Source organism: Meles meles, chromosome 7 (genome assembly GCF_922984935.1).
Source record: "Meles meles chromosome 7, mMelMel3.1 paternal haplotype, whole genome shotgun sequence".
Lineage (NCBI taxonomy): Eukaryota > Metazoa > Chordata > Mammalia > Carnivora > Mustelidae > Meles > Meles meles.
The window spans coordinates 22,594,040-22,605,426 of record NC_060072.1 but is presented as its reverse complement, the minus strand read 5'-3'; the positions used below and the strand labels follow the sequence as shown (position 1 = coordinate 22,605,426).

Here is an 11,387-nt window from a genome sequence, read left to right as displayed (position 1 = left end):
AGCCTTGATATCTGATTACCCTCAATACCTTATCAAATTCCTCATTCCTCAAGTAATATCTGATTACCTTGGACTGCCTTCAGCAAGAATCCTGTTAGGTCAAGTTAGCAAGAATTACCCTACCCTCTTAATAACTTACTGACCACTGACCCTCTCCCCAACTCTGCCTGACTAAAATCCCCACATTCAGATATTGTCTCATTGCATTCTCATAAACTTTGCAAGATAGATGCTACTCCCATGCAGGACCAGTTATGTAATTTGTAATTTCAGTGCAAAATGAAAAATGCAAGGCCTCTTGTTCGTTATTATTAAGAATTCTGAAATGGTGACAGCAGAGCATCAAATCTAGCACAGGCCCTGTATAATTGTACAAGCCCATGGGGCTACCGCCTGCTGTCATCCTACATTAAGAAACAGGTTCATAGTGATCGAATGAATTCCCAAGGTTACTCTGTCCAGAGCCAGGACTATGTCAAAGCCAGAATTCTAATAGGGATTTGAACCCTACTAAACTTTCTCCAATTAAACTAGGTCCTTTTGTGTTGAACTGAATCTAATGAAAAATTTCCAAATTTATTGAACACACAAAATGTGCAGCCACTGTCATTCTAGTTCAACCATATACCCCCGGGAAGTGTTAAAACGCATTTACTCTATCTTGTGTAAAGAGTCCTTGCTGCACAGTTTCTTTTTAAAATACTCTCCTGTGGTCTAACGGCAAATGCAGACTTGTCTATGTGTAATACTGCAATAACATTCTAACTGCAACACCAAAATAAAGTATCACCACACATTTGGGGTTTTTTTTTCCCCTCCTTCTGTTTAAGTGACTACTATACTGGGACTCATTTAAACGTAAAAAAACTGAACCCCGACGTCAAGGAAAGACGCTTGAAGGTGAAGGGACAAAAGAAGAGGTCACGAGCACAAAACCCACACCACTCAAAAACCCGGCTCGGAATGCGCGTGTGCGCAGAACGAATCCTCCTGCGCAGAAGCCGGGCCGGAAGGGCTGGGGCGGACGGGGGCGGGGATAGGGTTGCTAGGAGAACGCGATGACGCTTCGGCCTCGGCGCTTTTTTCCGCCAATGGGTGCCGCTTGCTGCGGTGACACGTAGTGTGCGTCACGGTGACGACGCGCGAAGGGCACAGATCTAAGGGTCCGGAGGACGTTCGGCCTCTGTGAGCCGCAGCCTTTTCGAGGGAGCGGTTGTGTGTTCGCCATCTTAGGAAGTGAGTGTGCCAGGCCTTGCCCCCGGTGGGTGTGGGGAACGGAGCCCCTCTGAGGAGCCGCTTAGGCTGTAGGCCTGGTCGATCTCCTTGAAGGAGGCCGCCATGACCTCCTCAAGGGCGCGGAGGCGGGAGGAGCCCGTGTCGGGGTTCTAGGGTGCCGGTGACTTTGGCGGCCTGAGGGGCTCCTTTACCTTTCCTCCGACCGCTGCTCTCTTCCCTTAGGAAGATGTTCTCGTCCGTGGCGCATCTGGCGCGGGCGAACCCCTTCAACGCGCCCCACCTGCAGCTGGTACACGATGGCCTCACGGGCCACCGCAGCAGCCCCGCGGGGCCCCCGGGCCCGCCTCGACGTTCCCGCAATCTGGCAGCAGCCGCTGTGGAAGGTGAGCTTAGATCCTGCCCCTCTATGGTCGCTATGTGCTCTCGTGGTCCATTCGGCCTTAGTGGCCTGGAGGACAGAAGAGGAGGACGCACCTGGCTTTCTGCACCACAGGATGGGGGCTAGTTGTTTTGCTTGCCCTAGGATGTCAGCCCTTTTCGCTCTAGGCCGTGTGTCCGATCCTTGGCCCTCCCTCAAGGGCGTGGAAGGGCCCAGGCACAGTTCCCTCTGTGACCTCCACGTCCTCGGGAGAGTAGTTACAGGGGCGGTGACTAGCTCCTTATCCTCTCTGCCATGAGACCGCTTGGTCAGTGGACTTAAGTGTTGGGTAAAGTCTCCTTCCTAGCCACTGGCCACCTGCAGTTCTTTCTGTCCGTTACTTGATTTGGCTTTAATTCTTTTTTTTTTTTTAAGGATTTTATTTATTCATTTGACAGAGATCGCAAGTAGGCAGAGCAGGCGGGGCGGGAGGCAGGCTTCCCGCTGAGCACAAATTCCCCCGACGCGGGGCTCAATCCCAGAACCCCGGGATCACGACCCGAGCGGAAGGCAGAAGCTCTAACCCACTGAGCCACCCACGCGCCCCGGCTTTAATTTTCTTCTTAAAAACACTCCTTTCTCAAGTGTTCCCGAAGTCTAGTGTTTGCTGACAGGAGATATGAGATAATTGGGTCTCTTGTTTTAATGTAATTGGTGAAGGAGGGGACAGAAGCCCCCAGATAAGCTATAAAAAGGAGATGAGTAATTGGAAGGGATACCTTTAGTCTTACCTTTCAGGAATCTTTTCGGTTAGACTCAGCTTGAACTTAATTGTTAATATTTTAAATCCCAGTGGAGTGTATGGACAGAGAAACCTGAAAACCAGATTGTAGGAATTTTGTAAAAGTTATCTACATTGTGTAAAATCTAAAGTTTTCAAATCATTTATGTGTTTCTGTTACATCTTTAATGTGGGTAAACAAATTCTTACACTGTTAACGTTGTAAATGTATTTGACTTTAGGAGTTTATCTAATTTTATGCTTAACCGTGAATCCATAAGTGGGGATAGTATTGATTAGTGACTGGGGTACATTTAGAAGTTTGCAACCTTTTACTTGTCTAGTGCTCTTCCTGAGTTTGGGTTGTATTCTGAAGTGTCTTTTTATCAGCAGTTAATAATTTGAAATTTGATTTTAGTTCGAAGAGCTATTAATGTAGTTAAAGATTTTTTAGTATGGCCGAATAAGGGCTGCTGTCTCACAGAACCTTTATAGTCTAAATGATTCTTTAATTTTGGCAGTAAATGTCTTGTTACTTAACACCAGATGGAAAATCATCTTTCAGCTTAATTGTAAACAGTGGCCAAAGCTGTTCAGTTGTGATAGTACTGTTTCACAGGGAATCATAGGTCTTTTTCATTCCCAGGGCCTTAGTCATCTGAAGAAATACTTACTTGATTTTTTTTTCAATCAAACAGAGCAGTATAGCTGTGACTATGGATCTGGCAGATTCTTTATCCTTTGTGGACTTGGAGGAATTATTAGCTGTGGCACAACACATACAGCATTGGTTCCTCTAGATCTGGTTAAATGCAGAATGCAGGTTTGTTTTGCATGTTGGATTGAAAGCATATTGTTGAAGCATGGCTTTTAAAGTTGTACAACATAGACATCTACTAACAAGCTGTGTGGAAACCTAATTATCCAGGAGGTAAGTTGATAACCAGTAACATGAGTTTTATATTAAAATGCATGGTGTGTCTTGTCTTACTACAGAGTACAGTTGCGAATATGGCTCCATGAAGTTTTATGCACTGTGTGGCTTTGGTGGGGTCTTAAGTTGTGGTCTGACACACACTGCTGTCGTTCCTCTGGATTTAGTGAAATGCCGAATGCAGGTTTGTATTTAGATGGCAGTACTGAATGTATCTTTCATGTGTGACTTAATTCCAAATAATTTTAAAAGGACTTCACAAATGAGAAAATTTGAAGACGTTACAACTGCTAGAAACTTTGGTAGGAAACCAAACCCAAATTTTCTTAACTCATGATCTTTATTTTAGTTAGTGTTTTAAATTGAAGAAATAGCTCTCTTAAAAATGAGAGTGTAAGAAAAAAAAAAATGAGGGTGTAGGCACATTTTGGATCTCAAACCCTGGCTATAAATGGTATTTTACTGCTGTGCTCAGTTCTGACTAGAGTCCCTCTTGAGGGCCTACTGGTTCTTTATGTTCCCAAATAGTCATTTTATAAGCAGTTGCATATTACAGTAGGTAATCCGTAGTGTATTTTTGAAGTAAGTTCGTTTCTCTTATTTACTGATGGGATCAGGGTAGAACATAAATGAAGATTAGAAAAAATACTCTTCACTGTCTTAGTATTAAAATTTTGTAGGCATAGCTTTTTGTACATTTATTTACATAACTTTTTTATGATTAGAATATCTTAATTAGGATTACTGAAACAAAAATAATCAAACGTCAAAAATTTATTTGTCCCAAACAGGATTAGAAGTCTTCTTATCTAAAAGAGAGAGGAAGGTGAAATAAAGGAAGGTGAAATGTTAGCAGGGAGAGGAAGGTGACATACACCAGCCCTTGTAGTGCTGGCAGATACAGTGAAATTAAGATTTTTTTTTCTTTCTCCTTAGTTAATAGAATGGATGTGAAATACACCTTCACTAAAATGTGTGTGTGTCTCTTGAAGTGAATTTAGGTGAAAAGACAGATTCTCATGTTGATTTGTGTTTAATTTGCCTTAAGTTCATGAAACTTTATAATATAAACTTCTTAATGGGCTAGCATATATCAGGGATATAGACTTTTCTCTTAGGTAATAAGCTTTAAAACTAATTTTTAAAAAGTGGTAGAGTTGGATGATGAAAATTTTTGAGTTAGTTTTTTCATATGTTTTTCTAGGAATTCTGCCTCAACTAACCCTCCAAGACTTAAGTCTGACTGAAAGAAAGCTAGACCTTAATATACAAAGTTAAATTTACAAAGATGATTGTAGATACTAGGTTGGTATGCAGTGAATTTGTGTTTACCTACCTTTTGTGCAGTTACTGAAGTTTATTTTAGAACCAAAGGAAAAACTAGTAATAGTAAAATTAAATATTTATGAGAAATGATAGCTGTTTGGTACATAGAATTAATTTTTTTCTTGTTTTAAATACAGGTGGACCCCCAGAAGTACAAGGGCATATTTAATGGATTCTCAGTTACACTTAAAGAGGATGGCGTTCGTGGTTTAGCTAAAGGATGGGCTCCGACTTTCATTGGCTACTCTATGCAGGGGCTCTGCAAGTTTGGCTTTTATGAAGTTTTCAAAGTCTTGTATAGCAACATGCTTGGGGAGGTATGTAATTTTAACTTAGAAATGAACAGTCCTAAGTTTTAACTTAAATTGTAAAACCACAAAGGATCTTTTTTTTTTTGTCTGTATTATACTGTGATGCTTTCCAGGTAAGTTGGATTTTGAGTTTTTTTAAAGAGAAAGGATCTGGGATTCCTCTGTACTTCCAGGGCCAACTATACTTGGCACCTAGACATTCAGAAAATAACTCACATTGTATTGTGGTTGATAAGATTACAGAGAGGATATACATTCAGTCTCATGTGTGTTGTTTGTGGACCATATGATAAACACTGTTAGGTTGTCTGAAATGTACTGTTTCCTAGAACTGTCCCCTAATTGAAATTGAAAACAGCCAATGCAATAGCGATACATGTTCCTTCTTATGTTTTTCAATTTAGGAGAATGCCTATCTCTGGCGCACATCACTATATTTGGCTGCTTCTGCCAGTGCTGAATTCTTTGCTGACATTGCCCTGGCTCCTATGGAAGCTGCTAAGGTTCGAATTCAAACCCAGCCAGGTTATGCCAACACTTTGAGAGATGCAGCTCCCAAAATGTATAAGGAAGAAGGCTTAAAAGCGTAAGTGAACATTTGTCTAGAGTTACAGAATAAAAATACTCATTTAAGGGAACTGCATTTGTTAGCATTAAACTTACTGGACTTTCTTTTTAAGGCTATTATGTTAATGTCCATATTTACCTTTTACATAGAACATAAACGCCAGGGACAGGGATAAGTTGATTCATGGTTTAATCCCTGAATTAAAGACTTTTTCTAATGAACCATTTGTCAGTCTGCATATGACTTAACATTATTAACTTTTGGGAAGGGCTTGTTAGAATTCTTGTCATCTGGGGGCGCCAGTTGTTAAGCATCTGCCTTAGGCGCAGGTCATGATCCCAGAGTCCTGGGATCGAGCCCTGCATCTGGCTCCCTGTTCAGTAGGAAGCCTGCTTCTCCCTCTCCCATTGCCCCTGCTTGTTTTATTCCCTCTCTCTGTGTCTCTCTGTCAATTCAATAAATAGAATCTTAAAAAAAAAAAAGGCTTATCATCTGTGTTCACAGCTAAGAATTTGCATATAGTCTGGCTACAACATGCTTCCTTAGATCCACCTTTGTGGATGCCAATCTTGAACTGAGTTCTACTTGTAAACTTCTTGTTTCTTGTAGTTCCAGTCAGAGAAACATCCAGCAACTTTTTTGGTTGTATAGTCAAAGGTGCTTGAGTCATTGGCATGTGAGATAAATATACCTGCATGTTAGTCTTAGGTTCTGATAGAAATGACATGCAATTATGCTGCCATTTTTTGCTATCAGGACTCGGCTGGTGTGCGGACATGTCTGTTAATGATGAGAATCTCTGCTAGGTGAATAAATGCAACTGAGTAAAATAAGTCTCCTGGTTTCCTAGATTCTACAAGGGCGTTGCTCCTCTCTGGATGAGACAGATACCATACACCATGATGAAATTTGCCTGCTTTGAACGGACTGTTGAAGCATTGTACAAGTTTGTGGTTCCCAAGCCCCGAAGTGAATGTACAAAGGCAGAGCAACTGGTTGTAACATTTGTGGCAGGTTACATAGGTATGAGTTATTTACAGCATGTTTGTCTGTGAAATTAAGGACAAGTAACCATTTCTGTTATTGGCCCCTTTTTGTGAGGGGGTAAAAAATATTCCAAAGAAGTTATCTTCCCATAGCATTTTTTGTGCCTCTTTAAGATTCATAAATGCTTGTTAATTAGTTTCTGAAAGAATTATTTTCAGGTTTACATGTCTTGATTAAGTTTGGGGGATATATTGATTTCATTGCTGTACCTTTTTTTGGGGGGGGGGTCTAGTTTCTCAATACATTTTTAATACAAAGGACAGTTAATTAAAATGTGGATATAAAAACTTGAAGGATTGTTCTTACTACATAGGATAGACTGCTATATAGACTGCTATATAACTTTGTCAGTCTCTAAATCTGATTCTTTTTAAGAACTAAAAATTAGGAAAAGGTTATTCGTTGTGATACGAATTTTTTAAATCAATCACACGTGGGACTGTTTATGTTGACTTTTTTCAGCTGGAGTGTTCTGTGCAATTGTTTCTCACCCTGCTGATTCTGTGGTATCTGTGTTGAATAAGGAGAAAGGTAGCAGTGCTTCTCAAGTCCTTCAGAGACTTGGATTTAAAGGTAGGATTCCACCACCACCACCACCCCTGCCCCCAAACAAAGAGTAACACTTGAGTATATTCCATTTTTCATTCATGTTTCATATTTCCACCAGGTGTATGGAAGGGACTCTTTGCCCGTATCATCATGATTGGTACTCTGACTGCACTACAGTGGTTCATCTATGACTCTGTGAAGGTCTACTTCAGGCTCCCTCGCCCTCCTCCACCTGAAATGCCAGAGTCTCTGAAGAAGAAGCTTGGGTTAACTCAGTAGAATGATCAAAGCAAATGTGGACTGAATCTGCTTGTTGATCAGTGTTGAGGAAAGTGCAAGAGGAACTTTTATATATTTGACAGTGTAGGAAATTGTCTATTCCTGATATAATTACTGTAGTACTCCTGCCTAAGGCGAGAGTTTCAGACTCACTGTTGAAATAAACCCAACTGTTCATGATTTGTCTGTGATTCAGTGGTTATTTTTAAAAAATAGTTTTTAAAGATTTAACCCTAAAATGGAAGGAATTAAATATAAGTTAAAACCTCAAGGAAAAAATGCAAACTAATCACTGTTGGTTCAGTACTACTTACACTCCTAAAAATAAGGAAATACACCTGAATTTTCAAAAACTTGATTTAGTTGTAGTTAAATTGAAATATGGATAAATACGTGTGGTTTTATTTTGACAACTGAATTTCAGCATGTAATCAAATTTTGCAACATGTACTATAATTTTTAAAAATCCCAGTGAGTTTGCCAATCCTCATTTGTAAAAGAAAATCTTTTTTTCTAGGGGCACCTGGCTGTTTCAGTTGGAATGCGCAACTCTTGATCTCAGGGTTATCTGTTGGAGTCCTACACTGTGTAGAGATTACTTAAATAAACTTTAAAATTAAATTGAAAAAATATGTAAATTAGGCTGATTGTTAAAAAGATAGTTTTGGTTTTTTTAAAGATTTTATTTATTTATTTGACAGAGATCCCAAGTAGGCAGAGAGGCAGGCAGAGAGAGAGGCGGAAGCAGGCTCCCCGCTGAGCAGAGAGCCCAATGCAGGGCTTGATCCCTGGACCCTGAGATCATGAGGAGAGCTGAAGGCAGAGACTTTAACCCACTGAGCTACTCAGGGGCCCGAAAAAGAGTTATTTAAAGGTTTTTGTTTGTTTGTTGTTTGTTTTAAGTAATGTTTTAAGTAATCCAGAACCAGTGTGAGAGGAGACTTTAAAAGCCTGAGGTCAAGAGTCATGTACTTACTGACTGAGTCAGCCAGTTGCCCCTAGAATGATAGTTTTTAAAAGGACAAAAGCACTTGATAGCTAAAGCGACTTTAAAAAAAAAAAAAAAAAAATTTTATTTGAGATTGAGAAGGTCAGAAGGAGGAGACTCCCTGCTGAGCAGGGATTCCCTCTGTGGGACTCAATCCTGAAATTCCAGGATCATGGGGCAGTCGCTTAACCAACTGAGCCTCCCAGGTGCCTGCTAAAACCACCTTAAGGCAGCAATTATCAAATCTGACTTTCTAAACTACAAAAAATATAGCATAAAATCACCTAGAAAGTAAACCACTGTTCAGTTTTCTCCTGTGTTTGGTTAGGAAATGTGAAAACCTAATCAATAATATAATTATTCAAATCTGATTACATTTGACCTGAGGTCTTCAGGTATCTGGATTGGGTTGGCAATCCCTGTATAAAGTATAAAAATGGGGGCGCCTGGGTGGCTCAGTGGATTAAGCCTCTGCCTTCAGCTCAGGGTCCTGGAATCAAGCCCCGGGTAGGGCTCTGCTCAGCAGGGAGCCTGCCTCCCCCGCCCCCTCCCCTGCCTGCCTCTCTGGCCTACTTGTGACCTGTTAAATAAAATCTTTATATAGATAGGGACTTAGGGAAAAAAAATTTTGAAGTCGTCTGAGGGAGAGAAATGTTTTTATTAACAAACCCATGTTGTAAGGTCAGTGAACAAAATTTAAGAACCAGATACATTTAGTTACATGTTAACTTCTCTGTCATCACTTCATTTTAAGATTACAAACTTGTGGGTGCAGTTAAGCCACACTTAAAAGATACAGCTCTAGTATGAGCCCATGTAAGTGATGGCTATGGTAACTGGCATCACCAGTGTGCATTAGCATTGCTATATAACAAACCAACTGAAATCTAATGGCTTGAGACAATCTCAGGTCAGGAATTCAGCATCTCTGCTGGATCTTGGCTCTGGATCTCATGAAGTTATAGTCAGATAGCTCTGAGGTCCTTTATAAAGGTTTTCACACTGGGCACCTGGCTGGCTTAGTTAATAGAGCATGCAACTCTTGATCTCAGGGTTGTGAGTTCAAGACCCACATTAGATGTAGAACTTACTTTAAAAAAAGGCTTTCATCCGTATGGGCTAGGGAGATAATCCAAGGATCTCCCTGTTAGTGGGTCAGTCTTTTTCTAAAGATCTAGAGTATGGTGGCCTCAGGGCAGTTGGATTTATTTCAGGACTTTGAGGCAGAGCCAGGCAGAAGCTGAGTTTGTTTTTTTTTTTTAGGACTTAGATGTGGAAGTCCTATCAACCCTCCACTATACTCTGTCACAACATCAGATATCTCAGAAGACTCAATCCCAGCATGAGGTGAAAGGAACATAATCCTGCTGGGAGAAGTGTCAGTAATGTAAGAACATGTAGGAATGGAAATATATGTATATTGAGCCAATCCAAAGGTGGACTGGATTCGAAAAAGTGATAGACAGTTCCGCCAGCTTTCACTGTAAGAGATTTCCACTGCTAACTTTGGATGTGAGTTTTATTTTCAAGGACGATAGATTTTATTTGTGGGTATTGATTAGTATACGGTATTCATTGTCAAGAGTCGCCTATCTGTAGTTAGAGGTAATTTCAAGGCTATTTCTGAGAAAACCATTTCAGCCTAGATATTCAAGGAAATGCTCACTTAAAATTTTGTGTATTCCCATTTTACATTTTAAAATTTATTCATACTGAAGGTTCTAATGTCATTTTAAATTTTTTTTTTTTAAAAAAAGATTTTATTTATGTATTTACTTGGCAGAGAGAAACACAGTGAGAGAGGGAACACAAGCAGGGGGAGTGAGAGTGGGAGAAACAGGCTTCCCACTGAGCAGTGAGCCTGATGCAGGACTTGATCCCAGAAACCTGGGATCATGACCTGAGCCAAAGGCAGCCGCTTAACGACTGAGCCACCCAGGCGCTCTCTAATGTCATTTTAATAACACTTTTTTCACATTTGGTTTAAGAAAAAGTCAATTCCATAAAGCAGAACCCAGTGGAATGAGTATATTTGATTAGTATAATTGAATTATGTTGTAACACTAGGACATGATAGAAGTGCATAGTCTTTTCCAGGAGAGTCAAAAATTATTCAAACTGTCTTTAAGAACAATTAAAAAGAGAAAGCCCGAGTTTTGCTAAGTTACAAATACCTTATGATGTACACAACAGAAGAACTAAAAGTTGAACCAAACCTTGATTGTGTGAAAGCTTGAAGTCTTGACCATGTTTTAAAATAAGTTTAACAGGGCGCCTGGGTGGCTCAGTGGGTTAAGCCGCTGCCTTCGGCTCAGGCCATGATCTCAGGGTCCTGGGATCGAGTCCCACATCGGGCTCTCCGCTCAGCGGGGAGCCTGCTTCCCTCTCTCTCTCTCTGCCTGCCTCTCTGTCTACTTGTGATCTCTCTCTGTCAAATAAATAAAAAAATCTTTAAAAAAAAATGAGTTTAACATTTTGTGATACCATTCTTGGGATACGGGATAGAAAAATATCCACACTGTTCATGAAGTTTGGTACATAGTTTTGCTGCTAAATTTAGGAGCTACCCACTGTTTCTTTAGCATAAGAAATAGAAACAGTTGACTATTTAACAACTTGGGGGTGGGGATGAAAGTTAGGGGTGATGATTCCTTCCCTTCCCCACAAACCACCAAATATCAGCATTGATATGGTTTATGAATCTTTGAGTTATTAATCTATGACTCGAGTTTCCTAGAAAAACACTAAAGTGTGCATGTGTGCCATGCATGCAACAGTCACTTAATAGAGGCTAGCTATACTGAATGAAAGTCTAGGGGATACGTCTCCTGCACAAGATATAATTCCCACCTAATACTGTGATTTGATGTACAAGTCAGCTAGCTTGCTTTGTGGAATGCAGTGTATGCAAGATTTGAAGATGAGGGATAATTCATTTTGGGAGCAGAATCTACTATTTCAAGCCATGATGTCAACGCAGGGCTATATGAATCAAGATTAAAACTACTTC

At 40.4% G+C, this 11,387-nt stretch overlaps 1 protein-coding gene and 1 non-coding gene across 2 annotated transcripts; both read left to right on the top strand.

Annotated features, from left to right (window-relative positions):
- The first annotated feature begins 1,085 nt into the window (after positions 1–1,085).
- Positions 1,086–7,569, top strand: SLC25A3 (solute carrier family 25 member 3). The gene is made up of 8 exons (XM_046013333.1): positions 1,086–1,236; positions 1,459–1,619; positions 3,372–3,493; positions 4,773–4,952; positions 5,351–5,532; positions 6,365–6,537; positions 7,024–7,134; positions 7,229–7,569. The coding sequence occupies exons 2-8, from the start codon at positions 1,463–1,465 to the stop codon at positions 7,387–7,389; spliced, it is 1,086 nt and encodes a 361-aa protein (XP_045869289.1). The 5' UTR covers positions 1,086–1,236; positions 1,459–1,462; the 3' UTR covers positions 7,390–7,569.
- Positions 6,046–6,293, top strand: LOC123947829. The gene has a single exon (XR_006819858.1). It is a non-coding gene; the product is annotated as a small nucleolar RNA SNORA53 (small nucleolar RNA).
- Positions 7,570–11,387: the final 3,818 nt, after the last annotated feature.

Excerpts from the sequence above, each read along its gene's own strand:
- SLC25A3 (XM_046013333.1), top strand. The coding sequence starts at position 1,463 with ATGTTCTCGTCCGTGGCGCATCTGGCGCGGGCGAACCCCTTCAACGCG. Across the intron at positions 1,620-3,371 it reads GGCAGCAGCCGCTGTGGAAG|AGTACAGTTGCGAATATGGC; the intron begins GTGAGCTTAGAT and ends GTCTTACTACAG. Across the intron at positions 4,953-5,350 it reads ATAGCAACATGCTTGGGGAG|GAGAATGCCTATCTCTGGCG; the intron begins GTATGTAATTTT and ends TTTTCAATTTAG.